The sequence below is a fragment of the Dendrobates tinctorius genome, unplaced genomic scaffold, assembly GCF_039654945.1.
Source record: "Dendrobates tinctorius isolate UK_male_01 unplaced genomic scaffold, ASM3965494v1 ptg000103l, whole genome shotgun sequence".
NCBI classification, from domain to species: domain Eukaryota; kingdom Metazoa; phylum Chordata; class Amphibia; order Anura; family Dendrobatidae; genus Dendrobates; species Dendrobates tinctorius.
Window position 1 is genome coordinate 15,683,955 of NW_027361771.1, and position 24,028 is coordinate 15,707,982.

General features: G+C 40.1%; 1 protein-coding gene across 1 annotated transcript in view; it reads right to left on the reverse strand.

The window, feature by feature from the left end:
• The window catches only part of ANKFN1 (ankyrin repeat and fibronectin type III domain containing 1), a 1,014,930-nt gene that overhangs the window by 108,806 nt on the left and 882,096 nt on the right, over window positions 1-24,028 (reverse strand). Inside the window, exon 17 of the mRNA XM_073588104.1 lies at window positions 21,252-21,465. Within this exon, the coding sequence (XP_073444205.1) occupies window positions 21,252-21,465 (214 nt within the window). The remainder of the gene's footprint in view (window positions 1-21,251; window positions 21,466-24,028) is intronic.

A 24,028-nucleotide genomic window follows, 5' to 3' on the forward strand; every position in this document is an offset into this window, starting at 1 on the left:
CTGGAGATAGCCAGACAATCACACTAACAATTGCTATTTTGGCATGTTGCCCCCCATTAGGACAGGAGTTTCAAGGAAGAAGAAGTGGACTTTACAGTATCCAAGCAATCCATCTGCAATATGGCCAGTACCACATAGAAAAGAATTGCCGGTTTCAAAGGCACCGGAAACATTTTCAGTTGAGTCAAGTGAGGAAAAAGAGGGCACTTGGTGTCATGAAGAATATTCCTCTCACGACCCAGACTTTCTGTCAGCAACCTCAACTGAACCTCACTTTATAACATGAAGTGAACTGAACGATCTTGTTAGAGATTTGGATCTGCCCAAGCCTAAATATGAGCTCTTAGGTTCCAGGTTACAGCAGTGGAATCTCCTAGCTGGTGATGTTCAGATTTGCTTGTCCTGCAACCATGATAAAGATTTTCGCTAATACTTCTTCATACTTCTTCATGAAGAGCAATCTTGTAGCATACAACATCAACAATTTAATGAAAGCTCAGAGACTAAATTATAATCCAGAGGAATGGAGGCTCTTCATCAATTTGTCCAAAATAAACCTAAAGCCGTCATGCTGCATAATGACTATGTGCTACCTTAAATTCCAGTTGGTTATGCTGTCCACATGAAGGAAACCTATGACAACATGAAACAGCAGTCGAGGTGCCTGAACTATGACCAACATTTGTGGCTCCTTTGTGATGACTTAAAGGAGGTTGCTCTCTTAATTGGTCTCTAGGCTGGATACACAAAGTACTGCTGCTTTCTGTGTTAGTGGGATAGTCATGCAAGAGAATATCACTACAATAAATGAGACCGACATCTCCAACATTCACTTCAGTCAGGGAGTATAAATGTCCTATATCCCACACTTGATGACCAATATAAGATTTTGCTACCACAATTGCATATCAAACTGGGTTGATGAAGAACTTTGTATAGGTAATGGATAAAAATGCCAAAACATTCAAGTATCTAATTTTAAATGTCCAAGGTCAAGTGAAGCAAAGATAAAAGACAGAGTCGTTATTGGACCTCAGATTCTTAAGCTTCTTCAAAATGAGGAGCTTCTCTGTTTGTTGCAGGGCAAGGAAAAGGCTGCATGAGTAGCATTATCATTAGTGATAACTAATTTTTGGGGAAAGAGCAGACACCTATGAAGAGTTGGTGGAAAATCTCCTCAAAACATTTAAGGATCCTGTCTGTAACATGTTCTTAAAGATTCAGGTCTTACATTTGCATGTAGATTTATTTTCACCAAACTGCGGAGCAGTGAGCGATGAGCATGGTGATAGATTTCTCCAAGATATTGTGGCTATGTAGAAAAAATATCAAGGAAAATGGAATCCATCAATGCTTGCAGATTACTGTTCGGCAATTGTAAGAGCTGATCCGATGCAAGAGTACAAGAGACAAGCAAAAATGAGTTGTTTATAATTCACAACAGTGTTTAGATATATTTACGTTATTTTAATTGTTGCTAAATTTCCTCTAAATAAATAGCAGAGAATTGGCATAGCAAAATATTCTGGATCTTTATATTTGCAAAAATACAGAAACGTTTATGCATTATTAATATGTAGAAGTAAAAGGAAAAATCTTTGATATCATAGAAACACCCAAATAAAAACTGTCATTTTCAGATTTGAATTCAGGCCATCAAAATCATTAAGAAATGGCTCATTTCATGCTGTAACTGAAGCTGACAACTTTTGAAACTATGTAAAAAGTGTATTTAGCAGCTTTAAGTTAGAAAATAAGGATTGTGAAAAATTATATTCAACTGAAATGAAGTATATAACAAGGCTGAGTCTAGAACTCCAAATCTCTGCTGGCAGTGCTGACATTTATACCTTGTTCACCTGTCCATAGGGCTCCTGTTCTCTTGTAATTTGTCTGTGCCATATACTATGTGTTATACCAGTTGACATGCCATTTGAGCAGCAGTAAAGCTGGCGACACCACCGAACACTGTACATTTTCATAAGTGCTTCTAAACAGAGGTGGGATCAGGTTTCCTAATGTAAACTGTAATGTTATGGCAAGGGAAATATATTCTTCAGGGTCAGAATATTTGATGAGAACAGCTGAAAGGCATTAATGGAGTAAAGGGATTTATTTTTTTTTTATAAAATTAAAATGTTTTAATTAAATTAATTAAATTAATAATACAAACATATTTATTAACATCAGCCTTATTAGGTGTCATATCATTAAATAGTTAAGTTGCTTAATTTTCATATTTAGAGACTGTGTTTTGACCCCTGTGGCTCTGAAAACCGAATATTTAGAAAACTGGCGAAAATACGCCTTTGCAACTATTTATAACTAGAATGATGACTCACGCCACCAGCAAAAGCATGTTGACCACAAATACGCAGAAATTTCAAGCAGGCATCTAGTAAAAAATGGGCTTACACACATATATATGTATATGCTGTATGCTGCTAGAATTCCACAATGATGGGATTGAGTAACTGGGAGTCCAATAAACCCTGAAGCAGTTGCAAGGAGGACATTACCAAACCTGAAGGAGCCCACTGTTCTACCTAGACTACATCCCCAAGGCACCACTGTATTTTTAGTGTGTGGCTGAATGATGTCTCTATGTGCACTGAGCGCACAGGACTTAAGTGACTACAGGGCCCTCCTGCATAGTCACAAAACCAAGTAGCTCAGTTTTACAGGATCCATGACTTACAGCAGCAGGAGTATAAATCTTTCAAATTACATCTGTGTCTCCAGTGTTTAACTCTGCTTGAGTACACAGAAGGGGGTATATTGAGCGAGTAAATGGAATCATATACAAAGTGTGTGTATATATATATATATATATACACACAGTATATACACACACACTTACTGTATATATATATAAATATATATATATATACACTGTGTGCAAAATTATTACACGATTTGTATTTTTGATGATTAATTTTTATTATTGAATAACTACATTGCTGTCATTCATTCCAATAGGTTAATAAACCTGAAATCTAAATTCTTAAGAAAGTAGAAATAAGGTTTTGTTTTTCTTAGGAAAACTTGCTGTGCAGAATCAATATGCAACAAAGTGAAAAGCGTACATTTTTCCAACTCAATTGCTTATTTTCATCTATGAAAAGGAGAATAATAACCAAATGTATGGAAATACATATCTGACATCTCTAAAACATATCTGTGACCAATATAGTCGCCCTTTTTTTATAAGGCTGGAGTCACACACAACGAATAAAAAATCGGTCCCATTTTAATGGTACGAAATCGCACAAAGAATTCTTGTCCAGAGATCCGTATGTCATAATAATAATAATAATAATAATAATAATAATAATAATAATAATAATCTTTATTTATATAGCGCCAACATATTCCGCAGCGCTTTACAGTTTAACAGTTTCAAAACACAAGTCATAAGTAACAACGCTAACAATACAATAATTAAAGCAAAATAAGACGAAATAAGACGACCCTGCTCGTGAGAGCTTACAATCTACAATGAGGTGAGGGAGATACAGAGTACAGGTGTGTATTTACAATGGTGTATTTACAATGAAGATCCAGCCATCTTGCGGGAGTGAAGGATGGATGGAGATAGTGAATGGGCTACACACGCACACTTACACAGAGAATGACTTTGATTAGTGAATGTGATAGGCCGCTCTGAACAGGTGTGTTTTGAGGGAGCGCCTAAAACTATGCAAATTGTGGATAGTCTTGATTTCTTGGGGTAGAGCATTCCAGAGGATAGGAGCAGCACGGGAGAAGTCTTGGAGTCGGGAGTGGGAGGTACGGATTAGTGCAGAGGTTAGTCGAAAGTCGTTTGCAGAGCGCAGCGATCGGCTAGGCCGATAGACAGAAATGTCATCCCATTTTCCGGCGAGGAACCGATTTTATTCGCATCTAAGCATCAAATTGACATCCAATGCCAATGCCTGATGCTCTTTCCTGTTGACCTGGAGAAGTCTTGGGATTTAACTGCAAGTCACACGTGTGGTGCGTTTTCAATGCGATTTTTAATCCCATCCATAGACTTGCATTGTCGAATCCGATCCAAAAATCGGTGACAATCGCAGCATGCTGCGATTGTCTCGATCCGAGGAACGGATCCAATAAAAAAACGTATGATGGGAGCAGCACCATTGAATAACATTGGGACAAATGCAATGCGATTTTTTATCGCATTGCATTCATCCGATTTAATCGCTAGTGTGACTCCGGCCTAACAGTCATAACGTTCCGTCCATAGAGCTTGTTAGTTTGTTAATTTTTTGATGATCAACTTTTTCAGAGAGGTGTATTGATTTCCTTCACCATAATTCTCTCATTTTAGAAGGGCACACACTTCTCATCAGGGTTTAGGTCAGGTGAGGAAGAGGTCCATGTCATTATTATTTTATATTTACTGGCTAGCCAAGCCGAGACTTTGATGCATGTATTGGAGCATTGTCCTTCATAGAAATCATTATTTTCTTGAAGTATGCAGACGTTTTCCTGTACCATCACTTGATTGAACTGCCTACTAAAAACTGACAGTAGGCTCGTGAGTTGATTTTGAGTCCATCTTCGACCTAAAAAGGTCCAACTATTTCATCTTTAAAAATTCCTGCCCATAGCAGTAACCCACCTCCACTTTGCAAAGGTCTGGTCCATCAAGAGTTTCTCTCATTTCATCTGAATCTTCAAATGACATTGATGTTAGAGAGGGCAATACACGGTATGTGAACGTTTGATCAAGGTCATTTGGCTTTCTTCTGGTGACTCGACCATGCAGCCCATTTTTCTTCAAGTGCCTCCTTATTGTGTATCTTGAAACAGCCACACCTCTAGTCCAGTATTTCAGCTGATATATTTGTGGGTTTTTCTTTGCATCCCGAACAATTTTCCTGGCATTTGTCACAGGTCACAGGTGAGGATGTTACCTTTAGTAACCTTTCAAACTCATTTGTGTCAACCTCTGTGCATGTTATCAGGCCAAGAATCACCAGGGTATGTAAACTTTTGATCAGGGTCATTTGGATGTTTTGGGTTGTCATTATGATGTAAAAAGAGAAAACACAGTAGCTTGACAATAAATGGCTTCACCCAACCACTAACCATGAATGGAGAAAAAGGTTTGGTGCTATCATTCATATTCTCTGAAAAAAGAAAGCAAAAATTCTGCCGGGGTATGTAAACTTTTGAGCACAACTTTATCTTGTAGATTGTGAGCCATCCTGGGCAGGATCCTCTTTCCTCCTGTACCAGTCGTGAATTAAATTGTTTAAGATTATTGTACTTGTTTTTTATTATGTACACCCCTCCTCACATGTAAGGCGCCATGGAATAACTGGCGCTATATTAATAAATAATAATAACATATATACAGTACAGACCAAAAGTTTGGACACACCTTCTCATTCAAAGAGTTTTCTTTATTTTCATGACTATCAAAATTGTAGATTCACTCTGAAGGCATCAAAACTATGAATTATCACATGTGGAATTATATAATTAACAAAAAAGTGTGAAACAACTGAAAATATGTCTTATGTTCTAGGTTCTTCAAAGTAGCCACCTTTTGCTTTGATTACTGCTTTGCACACTCTTGGCATGACATGTTTCAGCTCTTTCCAAAGATGCTCGCTAGGATTTAGGTCAGGGCTCATAGAAGGCCACTTCAGAATATCCCAATGTTTTCCTCTTAGCCATTCTTGGGTGTTTTTAGCTGTGTGTTTTTGGTCATTATCCTGTTGCAAGACCCATGACCTGCAACTGAGACCAAGCTTTCTGACACTGGCCAGCACATTTCTCTCTAGAAACCCTTGATAGTTTTGAAAACTCATTGTACCTTACACAGATTCTAGACACCCTGTGCCAGATGCAGCAAAGTAGCCCCAGAGCATAACAGAGCCTCCTCCATGTTTCACAGTAGGGACAGTGTTCTATTCTTGATATGCTTTATTTTTCCGTCTGTGAACATAGAGCTGATGTGCCTAGCCAAAAAGTTAAATTTTTGTCTCATCTGTCCATAGGACATTCTCCCAGCAGCTTTGTAGCTTGTCAATATTAAGTTTGGCTTTTTCATGATTTTTTTCAACAATGGTGTCCTCTTAGTTATCTCCCATGAAGTCCAGTTTGGCTCATACAACAACTGATGGTGCAATCTGACACTGGTGTTCCTTGAGCTTGACGTTCACCTTTAATCTGTTTAGACGTTTTTCTGGGCTCTTTTGTTACCATTCACATTATCCGTCTCTTTGATTTGTCATTAATTTTCCTCCTGTGGCCATGTCCAGGGAGGTTGGCTACAGTGCCATGGAGCTTAAATTTCTGAATAATATGTGCAACTATAGTCACAGAAACATCAAGCTGCTTGGAGATGGTCTTATAACTTTTACTTTTAACATGTTTGTCTATAATTTTCTTTCCAATCTCCTGAGACAACTCTTTCCTTCGCTTTCTCTGGTCCATGTTGAATGTGATACTCACTGTGCTGTTTGGTGACATGGTGTTTATCTGCAGCCCTATATACAGGCCCACTCACTGTCTCCAAGATTGTAGAAACTTGTGATGCTAATTAGTGGAAACACCTTGATTTAACATGTCCCTTTTGTCACATTATTTTCAGGGGTACCATCATTTCTGATCAGGCCTATTTCATAGAATCATAGAATCATAGAATCGTTGAGTTGGAAGGGACCTCCTGGGCCATCTGGTCCAACCCCCTGCTCAAAGCAGGATTCGCTAAATCATCCCAGTCAGATGTCTGTCCAGCCTCTGTTTGAAGACTTCCATTGAAGGAGAACTCACCACTTCTCGTGGCAGCCTGTTCCACTCATTGATCACTCTAACTGTCAAAAAGTTTTTTCTAATATCTAATCTGTGTCTCCTCCCATTCAGTTTCATCCCATTGCTTCTAGTCTTTCCTTGTGCAAATGAGAATAAAGTTGATCCTTCTACACTGTGACAGCCCTTAAGATATTTGTAGACTGCTATTAAGTCTCCTCTCAGTCTTCTCTTTTGCAAACTAAACAAACCCAAATCCTGCAACCTTTCCTCATAAGACAGGGTTTGCAGACCGGTCACCATTCTGGTTGCTCTTTTCTGAACTTGCTCCAGTTTGTTGATGTCTTTTTAAAATGTGGTGCCCAAAACTGGACACAATATTCCAGATGAGGTCTGACCAAAGAGGAGTAGAGGGAAATAATGACTTCACGTGATCTAGACTGTATGCTTCTGTTAATACATCCTAGAATTGCATTTGCCTTTTTTGCTGCTGCATCACACTGTTGACTCATATTCAGTCTGTGATCTATTAGTATACCCAAGTCTTTTTCACATGTGCTGTTGCTTAGCCCTATTCCTCCCATTCTGTATATGCTTTTTCATTTTTATTGCCCAGATGTAGTACTTTGCATTTTTCCCTGTTAAAAACCATTCTGTTAGTTGCTGCCCACTTCTCCAGTTTATTTATATCTTTTTGAATCCTCTCTCTCTCTTCTCTAGTATTAGCTATCCCTCCTAGCTTTGTGTCATCAGCAAATTTAATCAGTTTACCCTCAATTCCTTCATCTAAATCGTTGATAAAGATGTTGAACAATACAGGGCCCAGGACAGAGCCCTGTGATACCCCACTTGAGACATTCTTCCAACTGGATGTGCAGCCATTTACGACCACTCTTTGGGTCCGATCACTAAGCCAGTTATGAATCCACCTAACAGTTGCCTTGTCCATTCCATACTTAGTCATTTTTTCAATAAGGATTGTATGAGATACTTTGTCAAATGCTTTGCTGAAGTCAAGATATACTATATCTACAGCATTTCCTTGATCCACCCAATCAGTGATTCCGTCATAGAAGGAAATTAAGTTAGTCTGACATGACTTATTAGTTACAAACCCATGCTGACTCTGTTTAATCACTTCATTCTTATCCAGGTACTGACATACATGTTGTTTAATAATTTGTTCAAAGATCTTTCCTGGTATAGAAGTCAGACTCACCGGCCTATAGTTGCCTGGGTCCACCTTCTTCCCCTTTTTGAAGATAGGAACAACATTTGCTCTTCTCCAGTCTTCTGGGACTTCTCCTGTTCTCCAAGAAATTTCAAACATCATTGTGAGGGGTTCAAAAATTTCTTCTGCTATCTCCTTCAGTACTCTGGGGTGTAATTCATCTGGACCTGGAGACTTGAATTCATTTAGGTTAGCTAGGTGTTTCCTCACTCTATTTCTGTTTATAGATATCCTGGATTCTTCTATTCCCTTAATAAGACAGTGAAGAACAGTTGATGTTACATTTCCTTTCTGAGAGAAAACAGATGCAAAATAGGAAGTTAAAAGTTCGTCCTTCTCAACATCCTATCTTAGGCTAGTTTCACACTTGCTTTTTTTTGCAGCGCGTTTTCCCCGCAAAAAAACGCATTAAAAAAACGCATACAAAAGCATACAACTGCTGCGTTTTTTTCAAGCATTTTTATGAGCATGCATGAAAAAAACGCAGCGTTTTTATGCGTTTGTATGCGTTTTTAGTGCGTTTTTACCGCGTTTGCATTTTTTTCCAACATTAGGTGGCCCCTCACACTAATCCAAACCATGACTTTACTAACCCTAACCCTGACCCTAACCCTAACCCTAACCCTAACCCTGACCCTAACCCTTAACCAAACCATACTTAACCCTAAACCCAAACTAACCCTAACCCTAACCCTGACCCTAACCCTAACCCTAACCCTAACCCTAACCCTAACTAACCCTAACCCTAACCCTGACCCTAACCCTAACCCTAACCCTGACCCTGACCCTAACCCTAACCCTAACCCTAACCCTAACTAACCCTAACCCTAACCCTAACCCTGACCCTAACCCTAACCCTAACCCTAACTAACCCTAACCCTAACCCTAACCCTGACCCTAACCCTTAACAAAACCATACTTAACCCTAACCCAAACCCTAAACCCTAACTAACCCTAACCCTAACCCTAACCCTGACCCTAACCCTGACCCTAACCCTTAACCAAACCATACTTAACCCTAACCCTGACCCTAACCCTAACCCTGACCCTAACCCTTAACCAAACCATACTTAACCCTAACCCTGACCCTAACCCCAACCCTAACCCTGACCCTGACCCTAACCCTAACCCTAAACCCCTTTAACTAACCCTAACTCTAACCCAAACCCCTAAATTCCATGGTTAAAAAAAAAAAACGCATGTGTAAAAAAACGCATACATAAGCATGCCAATGCGCACATATGCGCACCCATAGGCTATAATGGCCATTTTTAGCGCAAAACGTGCGCAAACGTGCGCATGCGCTTTTTTGCAGGGCCAAAAAATGCAACATGCTGCGTCTGGAAAATACCAACGCACACCCCAAAAAAACGCAGCGCATGAAAATCGCATACGTGCGCATGCCAGCGCGCAGGTATGCGCACCCATGTTAAATATAGGGGAAAAAACGCATGCGCACGTATGCGTTTTTTTCCAGCGCAAAAAAACGCAAATGTGAAACCAGCCTTACCATTTCATCATTTTTTTCCTATTTCATGAGTTTTATTTTTTCTTTTAATTCTGTGGAAGCATGGTTGAAAAGCAATGTCTGATTTTCATTTATTCATTTTCATAGATTGTTGATATATTACTTTTGTCAGATCCAAGTTATTTCTGTGACCATTGTGGGTTTGAGGGGTACCAATAATTTGATGTTGTAGTTCTTATCTGCTAAGCACTACCTTTCAAAAGAATCTAAAAACGCGGTAGCCATATTTATTTATTTGCTATTTACCAAGAAAATTAGCAATTGTCTATTCCACTTCGGGAACAAGACAGTTTGCCAGTTTATCCAGACTGTAAATAATGGGGGACTGCCAGGAGTTTCTACTAGCAGAGCCCATTCCCCAATTCTTCATCTGTCTGTCGAATGATTTTCGCTCCTTACCCTAGTGTGTTCCTTCTTAATGGAGATCTGTCTGGGAAACAAAAACTCTTTTCAGCATCGAGCAAACTCCTATTTGTCTTCACGCTGTAGATTTTTTTTTTTCTGCTGAGAGAACCCATGCTGAAATGAGTTAATGGGCTGTGGAGCCTTTCAGACAGCTATAGGTATAAAGGATTAAGTATCAGGATCATATTGTTGCTGTGTAATGTGTCAATGGGAAAAATATTTCACTTTCTGGAGCCTGTAATAACTTGTTAAATCAAGTTTCACAGCTCTTTTTTTACATGCTGTACTACTGAAAAAGTGTCAAGTGTTATTGGTCCTGTGTCAGGACGCTGTTCTCAAATGACTAATATTAGGGATAATGGTAAACATGATAAGCAGATTACAGAAAATGGAAAAATAAATCTAAGAAAAATGCAGATTAGATTACAATAGGAATGATAGAAGAGGGAACGTCATTCCTTACTGTTTTTCCATCTCTTCGGAAAATCAAATTTAATTGTTTAAATATAAATGCCATATATCCATATCAATGAGACGTATTTCACAGGTATCCTCTATTAAATGCTCTGTATATACAACTATAACATGGGCGCATCCACTAGGTCACAGTCAATGAGAACCCCGGCCCCTTACACATAAAAAGGCAGATAAAGTTCCAGCCCTGTGGCATAGTTAGTTACCTCTGACACACGGTTGCTATCCACACTGGAACGGAGTCCTCTGGATGCACCACACGTCACACTTCAGAATCAACAGTAGCAAACTTTTAGTAACAATGAGATAAGGGAGATAACACTTCCTGTGCTTTACCTATCCAGATATGCAGCATCATTGGCTTCCATCCAATTCCTGGGAGCACACAGTCCTTTGGGGGCACTTCCACAGTTCCAGTGCCCGTTCCCACTGCCCGGCAGTCCTTAGCAGTGTTTTCTCCAGGTTGTGTGTTTTACTACCACACAACCTGGAATTTCCCTATTTTTTAAGGTTTTTCATCAGTTCATTGAAAGAGCATGCCTACAGCTGTGAATATTCGGTTTTCTTTTTATTTGTGAAGCAAAAACAAATAGTACAAAATAACTGAAAACTTCAGTGTGCATAACTATTCACTCCCCTAAAGTCAGTACTTTGCAGAGTCTCTTTTCGGCAATTACAGATGCAAGTCTGTTTGGAAAAGTCTCTATGAGCTTTCCACATCTTCCCACTGGCCATTCTTCAAGGCAAAACTACTCCAACTTCTTCAAGTTAGATGGTTTATTCTGGTAAACTGCAATCTTCAAGTTTGACCACTGATTCTTAATTGAATTAAGGTCTGGGCTTTGACTAGGTCACTCCAAAACATTTACATATTTCCCCTTAAACCACTCAAGTTTTACTTTAGCTGTATGCTTTGTCTTGTTGGAAGACAATCTGTGGCATGGGCAGACATACCGCCGGGTCATCCGGTGCATTGCACGGGGGCCCAGAGGCTCCAGGGTCCCCTGCAGGGTGGCTAATGATGAGGGCAATCTGGCCGGTTTCTCCAGGACCGAGGCTCCCGGGGGGCCCCTGGCCAGATTGCCCTCATGTGTAGCGACGGGCAGGGAGAGATCCCAACAGCTCCGCTGCCTGCAAGATAAAACAGCAGGAGCGAAGCTGCAGGGATCCTTCCTGCCCGGCGCCAGCGATTCCTGTGTCTCTCTGACACAGAGAGGAGCGCGCCGCTGAATGACGTCATCATTTAGCAGCGCGGCTGCTGTGCCAGAGAGACACAGGAAGCAGCCGGAGGGCGGAGATGGTAATGCTGTGGAACAGACATCATGTGAGGTACTGTCCTGCCTGTCACTGATGCTGTGTGTGGGTGCACATGTGTGACTGTGTATGTGTGTATGAATGTAGAGTGATGGGAGAAGGCAATGATGTAGTATGTAGTATGTGTGTGGAGTGTATGTATGTGTATGTATGTATGTATGTGTTGTGTGTATATGTGTGTGTGTGTGTGTGTGTATATAGGTGGAGAAGGCCATGATGGAGGTGATGGGAAGAAGGTCATGATGGAGGTGATGGGGAGAAGGCCATGATGGTGGTGATGGGGAGAAGGCCATGATGGAGGTGATGGGGAGAAGGCCATGATGGAGGTGATGGGGAGAAGGCCATGATGGAGGTGATGGGGAGAAAGCCATGATGGAGGTGATGGGGAGAAGGCCATGATGGAGGAGATGGGGAGATGGCCATGATGGAGGTGATGGGGAGAAGGCCATGATGGAGGTGATGAGGAGAAGGCCATGATGGAGGTGATGGGGAGAAGGCCATGATGGAGGTAATGGGGAGAAGGCCATGATGGAGGTGATGGGGAGAAGGCCATGATGGAGGTGATGGGGAGAAGGCCATGATGGAGGTGATGGAGAGAAAGCCATGATGGAGGTGATGGTGAGAAGGCCATGATGGGGGTGATGGGGAGAAGGCTATGATGGGGTGATGGAGAGGGCAATGATGGTGATAGTGGAAAAGACAATGATGGGAGTGATGGGGAAGGAGGCAATGATGGAGGTAGTGGAGAGAGCAATGATGGGGTGGCAGGGGTGAAGGCAATGATGGAGGTGGTGGAAAGGGTATTAATGGCAGGGGAGAAGGCAATGATATAGGTGGGAAAGAGGGCAATTATGGGGTGGGGGAGAGGACAATAATGGGATGCGGGGAGAGGAGGACAATCAGGGGTTTTGGGGATTGGGATGGGAGGAAGGGGGACTTATAATGGACTTAAGAACAGGGGGAGGTGGAGGAAGACATTATTATCGCTTATTATGTCTAACTCAGTCCATTAGTATGTAGTGTACTAACTTATTATGTCTAACACAGTCCCTTAGCATATAGTATACATACTTATTTTGTATAACACAGTCCCTTAGTAAATAGTGTACTCACTAATTCTGTATAACACCATCCTTAGTTACATAGTTTCCTCTTTTATTATGTATAACACTGTCCCTTATTACCTACCATCCTCTCTAGTTATATATGGTGCCGTTCCATATTATATAGCTTCCGCTGCTGTTATGTACAGTGCTGTCTCTTACATAGTGTATTCTTTTTAATTTTGTTATTAACAGTGCCCTCTTTTATTACAAAGTCTTCTCTCTTTTAAGATATAAAATGACTGCTGATGGAGGAGCCGGTGACCAGACTACCAGTCCATCATCTCCTCCATTAGAAATGAAGCTTTCCTAGCCATCATTGCATTATACAGCTAACAAGACTGGACAGTATGTAATAAAAAACATTGCTCTATATAATCCAGTATGTAGGGAACGGTGCTGTACATAGCAAGAGAGGGCACTGCATAATAAGGGACGGCAATATACATAATAAAGGAGACTATGTAATATATACATGTATGTGTGTGGCAGCTGTCAGTGTCCGCCCCTGATCTGTGGACTAGGGTGTTGTTACTCACATACAACTCTTTTACTTGTCAAAGAAGCAATGCTAAATGGGTTGTCCAGGACTTTTATATTGATGGCCTATCTTTATGATAGGTAATCAATATCTGATCCTTTGGGGTCTGACATCCATCATCCCTGCCAATCATCTGTTCCTTATTTTGGCGGCAGAAGGCAATGCTTAGTTCTGTCAACTGTATAGTGGCCATAGCCGTGTACCGCACATGCAACTAGAACTGCTGATCGGTGGGAGTGCAGGGTGTCACACCAACATCTATAACATATTGATGACCTAGCTTAAACCTTTATCTTTAGTTAAAATCTTTAAACCTTTAGTTTACCTTAAACTGGTCTTACAGACCATCACTAATAAATCCCTGGACAACCCCTTTTGTTATTTTTTCCATGTTATTATAGGTTCAATTAAAACTGAATGAAGACTGAACATAATTTTCCATTTTCCATGATTAGAAATTCTTCAAAATATGTTACCCCATCCTAGAGCTGTTGTTGACTAGTGTACAAATCTGCAAGTCACTTTAATTATGCAACAAAATTCAATTTGCATATTAAATGCAGGGTTTTAAAAAAATCAATACCTTGACGCTCACCAGCTACTACAGCCTAAAGTCCCTGCCTCCACTCGTTCGGCTTCTTCATTCTTCCAATGCACAATGTTGTTTTCAGGGGTTTTCACTCTGTGCCATGGCTTCCTTATGACATTCTGACATTACAATGTTAGCGCCAGTCAAGACACTGACTAAACCTCAGGTGACGCCCCAAGTGAAAATGCCAAAGTGGACATTGTGCAGCAAAAAAGAAGAGGACAAGACAGTAGGCTATGGCGGCATTAGGACAGATGAGCGGTAAGGTATCAGATTTTTTTTAACCCCTTTAATGGCATCTACAACTCAGCAAAGTTACAGCAGGCAGGCATTTTGCTGAATTCGCACCAAGGAAACTTACAAAAATGTTGGGTTCTATTGAATCATAATTTTTTTACAAAGTTGAGACAAATTTTTGCCCATCTGATTTCTAATACTGTATAGAGTATACTGAATAGAAAGCACAGGGAACATATAGAGAATGTTAAGCTTTCTCTTGAAATTTAAAGGGTTTAACAATGGATGTATGGGTTGGCTAAAAACTCCCTTGGTTAGTCATTCATTGACATAATGTTTTGTAGATGCTTGCAATCCCGTGCATTCCTATCATTTCCTTTATTATTAAAGTACAAAGAGAAAACAAGACAAGTCCTTACATAGAAAGGAAAGAGAGAATAAAATAAACCACAAACCTCCAGAACATATACAGCTAAATCAAGTGACCTATTTAAACCACATCAAGGAATGTTAAAGTAAACATCTTGAGGTGCAGAAAACCATGAAAACTACATAAAAATCCCAACTTTTCATGAAATATAAATAAGGAGATACCTATTCTTCACCAGGATCCCATTCTATTGTTTATGAAATTAAAGTTTGTCACTGAAGCAGATGAATGCAGCATTATTTGAGTGTCTAAGATGAATTGTCGCATTTTTCATGCTGTGCGCCAAACTGTAGACATCCAAAATAAGTTGACTGCACTTACACTTATTCCACCACCTGTCTGGAACTGTTTAGATGGGAGAGTTTCCATTTAGTGGTTTTCTGGTTAGACTGACTTAGTGGTAAATTGGGCTCCTTTGAAGTGGCAAAGCCTGTAACATTTACTGTGTACACTACAGCAACCCACTGTTATTCTTCATTAGTGTATTACTGTATGAGATGGGAGATTTGAGGGAAATTAAAGGATTAAGGTCTATGCCTACTGAACTGCTACTATGTAAGTCATATACAGTCATGGCTGAAAGTGTTGGCACCCTTTAAATTGTTCCAGAAAATGAAGTTTTTCTCCCAGAAAATTATTGCAATTACACGTTCTGTTATACACATGACTATTTCCCTTGTTTTTAGTGGAACAAGAAAAAAACAAAGAAAAAAAGGCAAATTAGACATAATTTCACACAAAACTCCATAAAAGAAGCAGACAAAATTGTTGGCACCCTCAACTTAATATTTGGTTGCACACCCTTTAGAATAAATAACTGCAATCAATTGGTTTCTATAACCATCAACAAGCTTCTTATACCTATCAACTATAATATTGGATCACTCTTATTTTGCAAACTATTACAAGTCTCTCATATGTGAAAGGTTCTTTCTCCCAACAGCAATTTTAAGATCTCTCCACAGATATTCAATAGTTTTTATATACAGCCTCATTGCTGACCACTTCAGAACTCTCCAGAACTTTGTTTCCATCCATTTTTGGGTGTATCTTGAAATATGTTTGGGGTCATTGTCCTGCTGGAAGATCCATGACCTAGGATGCAAACCCAGCTTTCTGACACTGGGCACTACATTACAACCCAAAATCTTTTGGTAATCGTCAGATTTCATGATGCCTTGCACACAGTTAAGGCACCCAGTGCCACAGTCAGCAAAACAACTCAAAAATATCTTTGAACCTTCACCATATTTGTCTGTAGGTACTATGTTCATTTCTTTGTAGGCTTCATTCCATTTTTTGCAAACCGTTGAATGCTATGCTTTATTAAAAAGCTCTGTCTTGGTCTCATCTGTTCACAAGACGCTTTCCCAGAAGTTTATCTTACTCACTTACATTCTGGAAAATTGCGGTCTAGATTTTTTATGTTTCTGTGTCATCAGTGGGGGCCTCCTTGGTCTCCTGCCATAGCGCTTCATTTCATTCAAATGTTGATGGATAGTTGACGCTGACACTGATTTACCCTGATGCAGGACTGCTTGACTTTCTTTTGAACTTGATAGGGACATCTTTTCCACCTTCAGTACTATCCAGCATTGCAACCTATCATTAAATTATCTCTGTTGTCCACGTCCAGTGAGATTAGCTACAGTGCCATGGGTTATAAACTTTGATTATGTTGCGCTCCATGGACAAAGAAACATGAGAAATGAACTTGAAACTTTGATGTTGTTGATATTTTTCAACAATTTTGGTTAAGTTCCCAGACAGTTCTCTTCTCCTCTTTCTATTCTCCATGCTTACTACAGAATCCACAGACACACAATGCAAAGCTTGAGTCAACCTCTTTGCATTTTATCTGGTGTCAGGTGTGATTTGTTTACCCACATTTTTAGAAAGGTGCCATCAAATTTGTCAGGCCAATATTTGAGGTTCAGTGGGAAATTATGTTAAATTTCCTTTTTTTCTGTTTTTCTTTGTGTGTTGCTCCAGTACACACAAAGAGAATAAACATGAACATATCAAAACATGTGCAATTGGGAGAAATACTTAAACTTCTCATTTTCTGGAACAATTTCAAAGGTGCCAACACTTTCAGCCATGAATATGTATATATATATATATATATATATATATATATACACATTTTTTTTCACAAGCGACCGAAAAAAAAATATCCTTTTAATCAGGGACAGGGAGCAAAAACAGGTGTTTTGTTTTGAATGTGAATAAGCTAATGTTTTCCAATTGAGATTGAAAAATTATCTCTTTTTTGAGGTCTGAAACTGGTTTACTAATCACAAAATTATTAGGCAATTACATAGATTTTTTTATCAACTTTTTTATAGGAATGCACAGCAGAAATACTGTTTTCAAAGTGAAGAATCTATGGCTAGTTGTCACCAAGCCTTTCCAAAATATACCGTATATACTCGTGTATAAGCCAACCCCCCCTAATTTTGCCACAAAAAACAGGGAAAACTTATTGACTCATGTATAAGTCGAGGGTTGTGCTGCACAAGGGTTAATGGTGGTCCAAAAAGATGCTCCATAGATAAATACCCCCCATAAAATGCTGCACAAGGGTTAATGGTGGTCCAAGAAGATACTCCATAGATAAATACCCCCCATAAAATGCTGCACAAGGGTTAATGGTGGCCCAAGAAGATGCTCCATAGGTAAACCCCCCCATATATTGCTGCACAAGGGTTAATGGTGGCCCAACAAGATGCTCCATAAATACCCCCCATATGCTGCTGCACAAGGGTTAATGCTGAACCAAGAAGACATTTCATAAATTCCATAAATATCCCCATATATTGCTGCTGCTGCTGCAATAAAAAAAAAATGACATACTCACCTCTCGTTGCTGGGGTACAGGTGCCAGTGTCGCTGCTTGCTCAGGCCCCCGACACTGGCGATATTTACCGGTCCCCGATCCTTCGCTGAGCGCCGCTGTGTCTCCCGGGTCTCTGCAGTGACATTCAGCAGAGGGCGCGCACTGATTACGTCTTCGCGCCCTCTGCTGAACGTCACAGCCAGAGGACCTGGAGACAGAGCAGTGCACGGCGGTGGGACAGGTGAATATTGCTCTGCCCCATCATACTCACCCCCTCCTGGCACACGGTCTTCTCTGCAGACCCTGCTTCTCCCTCAGTCGTCTTTGTCCTGCGTTCAGCGGTCACAAGGTACTGCTCATTAAAGTCATGAATATGCGCATATTAATTACTTTAATGAGCGGTACCACGTAACCCTGCACACAGGTGCAGAAGACCTACGGAGAAGCAGGGGCTGTAGAGATGTGCCAGGAGGGTGTGAGTATGGTCTCTGACACCCCCGCTCCCCCTCCCCGCGACCCCCCGGTATATGACTTGCGCATAAGCCGAGAGGGGGACTTTCAGCCTTAAAAATGGGCTGAAAATCTCTGCTTATAAGCGAGTATATATGGTAGTCCTATTTTGGGAGTGGGAAGCCAGGAGATGTGTGGATTGTGTGACTGTGCAGAGGCTCCAGCAGGAACAGCACTGAAGAGCATTAGGATGGGCAGGCAAATAGATGGGTGACAGTTTGGAGTCAGCAGTGGAATCCTCAGTAACAGCTGTACAATCTAATACTATGAAATAGAGTGGGCAGCCAGGAGATGTGTGGCTGGTATGGCGTGGCTGTGCAGTGACAGTGGCAGTAATGAATTTGGATGGGGTAGTCACAGAAATGTATTGCAATTTGAGTCCAACTACAACAGCTCTGGCAGTAGCATTACAGTCTAGCACTATGAAATACAGTGAATAACCAGGAGATGTGTGGCTGGCGTTGCAGTGAAATGATTGGGGGGTGTACAGGGATTCAAAAAATAAAAAGACACCTTTTATATTAAAGGTGAAAAAAAGAAAATATGGTGATGTGCCTTTACAAAATAGGATGAGATCCAAAAAGCTAGATAGAGTCATTTTCTAAAAACACGTATCTACGTAAACAGGTGGCATGTGTACACATCTAATATTAGAGCAGTGAAGCGGGCTAAGAAAATATTTTAACCAAAGCACACACTTTGTTGGGTAAAAAGATTTGTTTAAGTTGAAGGATTATGGAAAATTTGCTTGTGTGCTGCCGGTTATCGCTGATCGTGCTCGAGCGGCCTGGGCGGTTTTTTGATCGCTGGTCTCCCGCTGCCCAGCGCGCATCGCTGCGCGTGACATCGAGAGACCAGCGATCAACGATGCTGGACGCTGGTTGCTAATGTAAACGTCGGGTATCCAGGAGCCGCGGCTCCTGGATACCCGCTGTTTACCTTGGAAACCAGCATGTACGCCGGTTTCCAAGGTAAACAGCGGGTATCCAGGAGTCGCGCGGCTCCTGGATACCTGACGTTTACATTAGAAACCAGCGTCGCTGGTCCTGATCGCTTGGGCTGTCTATGTGGCAGCTCACCAGCGATCAGCCTAACGATGTCCCAGCGATACCATCATGTCGGATCATTGGTGGGATCGCTGGGACATCGTTTAGTGTGACGGGGACTTTATACTGACTGTGATTTCACTTTCTGATTAGCTGGGCTGGACCATGTGAACAAATTGCTACAGACATGGCACTATGGAAAAGCTGGTGTGGCTACGCTTGACACCATTAGCATGATAACTGAGTGTTTAAGCACTCAGATTCCAGTGCGTGGACTACTGCAGATCTTTAGCTGCTGCAGCTGCTGTGGGTGCGGCTATGGGGAGTGCAGTGTGAGATCAGGACATCCAGTGTTGTACTTTTTTCATTCTATTCCATTCCTGTTCATTAAAAGTTATTTCCCTGTTGCATCACAGTTGCCTTAGTGGACTCTATTTCACCTGGAATACCGTGTAACTGTGCCTTTAAATAACCCGGCCATAACTACCCCCCCTCCGGTCACCCTTGTTACAAGTGCATGAAATGGCACTGGCATACTTTTTTGCAAGAGTTTTTGAATTTGCGTGGATCCGCAAATTTCAGGAAATTTGTCTTGTACTCAATCCTCTGTGGATTGATCCACTCATCTCTACTCACCTGTTTTGCCCATTACTATACAGAGATGATTAAGTGCACCAGGAATGGCCTTAAAACACCTATACTTGGGCAGGGTTTATATAAACCCTGATTGTTTTCCTAGGTCATCCACAAGTTGGCAGTGATTGTTTCAGAAAAATTGGGACCAGATCAAGCAAGTTAGGGAATGCTGTTAAGTTAACTATATCTGCAATGAGCTATTCATAAAAATGGTGTCATGTTATGTGGCAGAGGAAATTCATGTTATGTCCATTTTATGTTCATTTTAGGTCAGTTATCTGGAGTGATGCAAGGATTTATGACTGAGGTATAATATCAAACTCATACAGAGAAATTTTCCATGAAAATATCAATAAGACTAAAACAGCATGTACTATATACTGTATTTTCAAACTTTCTATTATAGAGCTGTAAAGTAAAAATCCAGTTGAGGCCTGTATCTTTACGTGCTACAATTTTTTCTTTACTATTGGATGTATGACTGTTTTATTGCTTTGCTCTTTTAGAGCCCAGCTCCATTAGAAACCCACTATCACCAGTGCCTTCATATTAAGCTGCATTCACACATCAAACCGAGTATGGTCTGCGATGCATGGACAGGGCACTGACATGAGCTGAACAATGTCTGCTACCTGATGGTCGCTACAAAGTGTATGGAGCTAGCACTGTATACTTTGAATTTCTGACAGTCACAGGACCTGAAAATAGCTATTCAATGGGGCTGACATACTGTATTAATATCTGCTATTATGAGGTATCCCCTGGATATTTCATCAATATCTTTGCTGTGGACAGTCTCTTTAAGTGTGGTTTGGTAAATGGAAGTGAATTGCATTTAACACTTCGAAAGAACAAAACTAGCGACTGTAAATGTATCTACCCTTATCCCCTTTCTTCAGCTGTCAATTTTTATTTTTACGTTTGCATTTTCCCCTTCTCTTATTCCAAGAGCAATTACTATTTTTTTTACTTTTCTGTTGATATAGACATATGAGGACTTTTTTTTGCAAGAAGAGTTGTAGCTTTGAATGACATCGCCATTTTACAATACAATGTACAGAAAAATAGAAAGGAAAATTCCAAGTAGAATTAAATTCATAATTTCTAAGGTTGAAAGTAGACATATGTCCATTTCATTCAACACATAACCTAACTTGTTGATTCACAGGAAGGCAAAAAATCCCACAAGGCATAAGCTAATTGCCCCATATTAGGGGAAAAATGGCCCATATTAGAGGAAAAATACAGCAATCAGACTAGTTCCCTGGATCAATTCCCAATCACAGAATCTAGTACTCATGTCATAACCTGTAATATTTTTCAAGAAAGGCATTCAGGTCCTCATTCAACTTTTTTTGTACCTATACGTCATTTTGCTCTAAGAGGGTAAAGGGGTTGTCCGGCATTTATTAATCACATTATTTGGGCATTGTTGACCTAAAAATAAACAACACATGAGGAGATGAAAATCATGTTCCCATGTTTTTCAAAGCTGGTTATCTTTCGGCAGTAATCTCAGAATGTATCAAGCCAACAGGAAATGTAATTATAGACACAACAGTGAACACTTGTAATGCTCAAAGTGTGAGCTCACTCTTACCACTTGTAGTCCGTCTTTGATGCAACTCTGGTGATGGGGACGGGGACGGCAGACAGTCAAGGTGAGAGGATGTTGAATCATTTTTCTTCTGATTTTCTTCTTCTGACAGGTCAATAAATCTGGTGATTGGCAATCCAGCTACTGGTTGTTTATATCTAGCATACTGAAGAGCGTCCATTATCCATCTCATTTCACGCCAAATTTCATCTGTTTGCTGCAAAACATGAATAATTCCCCACTCAGTATAGCACCCGGATAATGGTATGGCAGCAGTAAAAGAAACCATCTGAGCTAGGGACTAAACTTAATAACTTTTCTGAAACTATGCTGCTTCTATGGAGTTTTAGCTTCCATTCTTCTTCTAACTGAAACACATTTTTCATCAGTAATCTGAGATACTCCTTCTATTCTCAGAAAGGTTTGGGTTGGGAAATTTAAGGGAAAGGTTTCAGATTATTGATGCACAGTCTGCATTGGCAAGAGTCAGCAACGGTAATGCTGGGGGAAAGAGATTGGGATCCTACTACAAGTTGGCCATGCTGTGCTGTAAAAAGTAGGGCACCCAGTAATATTACCTGCTACAGCACATCACTAGGGATGAGCAGACCCATGGAAGTCTGGATTCTGGTACCTGACCCAAACTTTATTCCAAAGTTAAATTTTAGTACCAGAACTGTACCCAAACATTAAACAGGACCCGAACCCCATTGGAAAAATGTGAACCCCAACTTTGGAGCTGGCAAATTGTCATTCTCTCTCTCTCGCTCGCTCTTCCTTCCTCCTCTCCCCGGAACTCCTAACTTTGCAAAGGACTTTCGGGAAAAGTCTGTCTTCGGAGTAGAGTTGTCCTTTTGGACACTAACTGTCCGGTACGAGCCATGAACTTTTAAGTTTGGGTTCGTTCATCTCTACACATTACATGCTAAAGTCAACCGATGGACGACAGGGTCACTGAGAGCACAGCATCTACCCAGATACTGTATATATTACCTTCAAAATATTTTTCTGTGATAATGTTAGCATCTTCAAAATTACCATGATACAGAAATTTTTTAGATAGCAATTGACTAGTTTAGTTCCACAGTACAGACAAACTAATTCTTAAGATAATGTCAATGGAGCATCAATAGTTTGGCTATGACATGGCTGAAAATCACAGTGACAAACAATAGTCCCATCTGCATTTTAATTTACCTTTAAAAAACTGTTTCCATATTGGTTTTATGGGGGAAACAGTCTTTCTCCTGTAAAAGAAAGTGATTTAAAGAGTATCACTAGGTCAAAAGTGACCAGTTTTTGCTCTTATTTTATTCCGCTCTGCTAATTTATTTTTCTTTGTAATCCTTCATATGATTCTACAGATATGGACCTTTTTTATTTAGTGCTACTTTCTATGGTTTTTACCAATGGGACATAGCTGATAGGGTTGTCTGGGGCCTGACTTTGTATTATCACCCTGTTGGCACTACCTACTTTGGTAGAGACTATAAAAATATAGCACTAAAAAAGTCCCATATGTATGAAACCATAAGGCAAATAAAAAGAAAAAAAACACAGAAAAAAAATATTTTTCATAGCCGCAATAGGGATAAAATAACAAAAAACCTGGCCACTTTTGACCTTGTGACAGACCCTTTAGAAGAAAATTAGTTAGACGAATAAAGCAGCCAGTTTCAGCTGCACTGTGACCACACCATAGCTTTCAATACCATCACTCTTTCTTGTCCTACTGGAACTTGTAGCATAAAGAAGAAGCCAACGGCAAAATGCACGTAGGGGTGAGGGGACACCACCATGATTTTTGTCAGGTAAGGGAATCTGTTGCTGATTTTGATATATTGGTTGATTCCACTGCTATATTCCTCCACACTGTTTGGCTTGGGATTACTTCAGCATTTATCTATGGCCTGATTACAATTTATTAGTATGCCTATGGTCTCCATTGCCCTTGTCCTTCCTTTTTTTCCTTTAGTGGATTTTTGTTTATATATGACTATGCATTGAGTATTTTTATGCACTAAGCCATTGTTGATTTTTTGTCCCTTTTTAATATATACATACCATAGTATTCATTATATGGCTCTCTTTTGGTATTATACCATCATTGATTGCCCCCTTTTTTGGATTTATAGCACTGTGCACTTTAATTTCGTATATATATATATTGCTTGGACAATCAGTATACTTTATTTATGATTATTGGAATATAATGAGGCATATTTTGGATTCTTATATTTAGTCATATTATGATGTCTAGGGACACATTTGCCTATCCCTAAGGATATAAGGTATATATTTTTTCTAAGTGGTGATGTCTTCTCTGATTTAGACATCTTGCTTTTTTATGCGTATATTTTTTTTAAATATTGAAATAAACTTGTATATTTTAACTTTTTGGATGTTTTTGTTATCCTGGGTGGTTGCGCATTAAGTTAATGACAGGTTCTCTTTAAAAGTGGAATCAGGGATTAATAGCCCTCCACCCTATAATATTCAAAGCCTTATTCCTGAATTTGTGTTATTATTTTCTTGTGTATGAATGTCAGTATAATAGCTGCAGGAACTTTACTTTCCTAAATGGTGCATGAACATAAGTGACCTAATGGCGAGTAACTATGTATTGGCATGCATGCACAAAAAGTCATCATATAGTCAATCATATGCAGTGGGACATAGTGTGAATAATGATGATACAGGCTGCATAAAAGTGATCCATATATGCTAAAAATATATAGGACGTCAAATGTAGAGGTATCAGAAGAGAACAATGCTTGGTA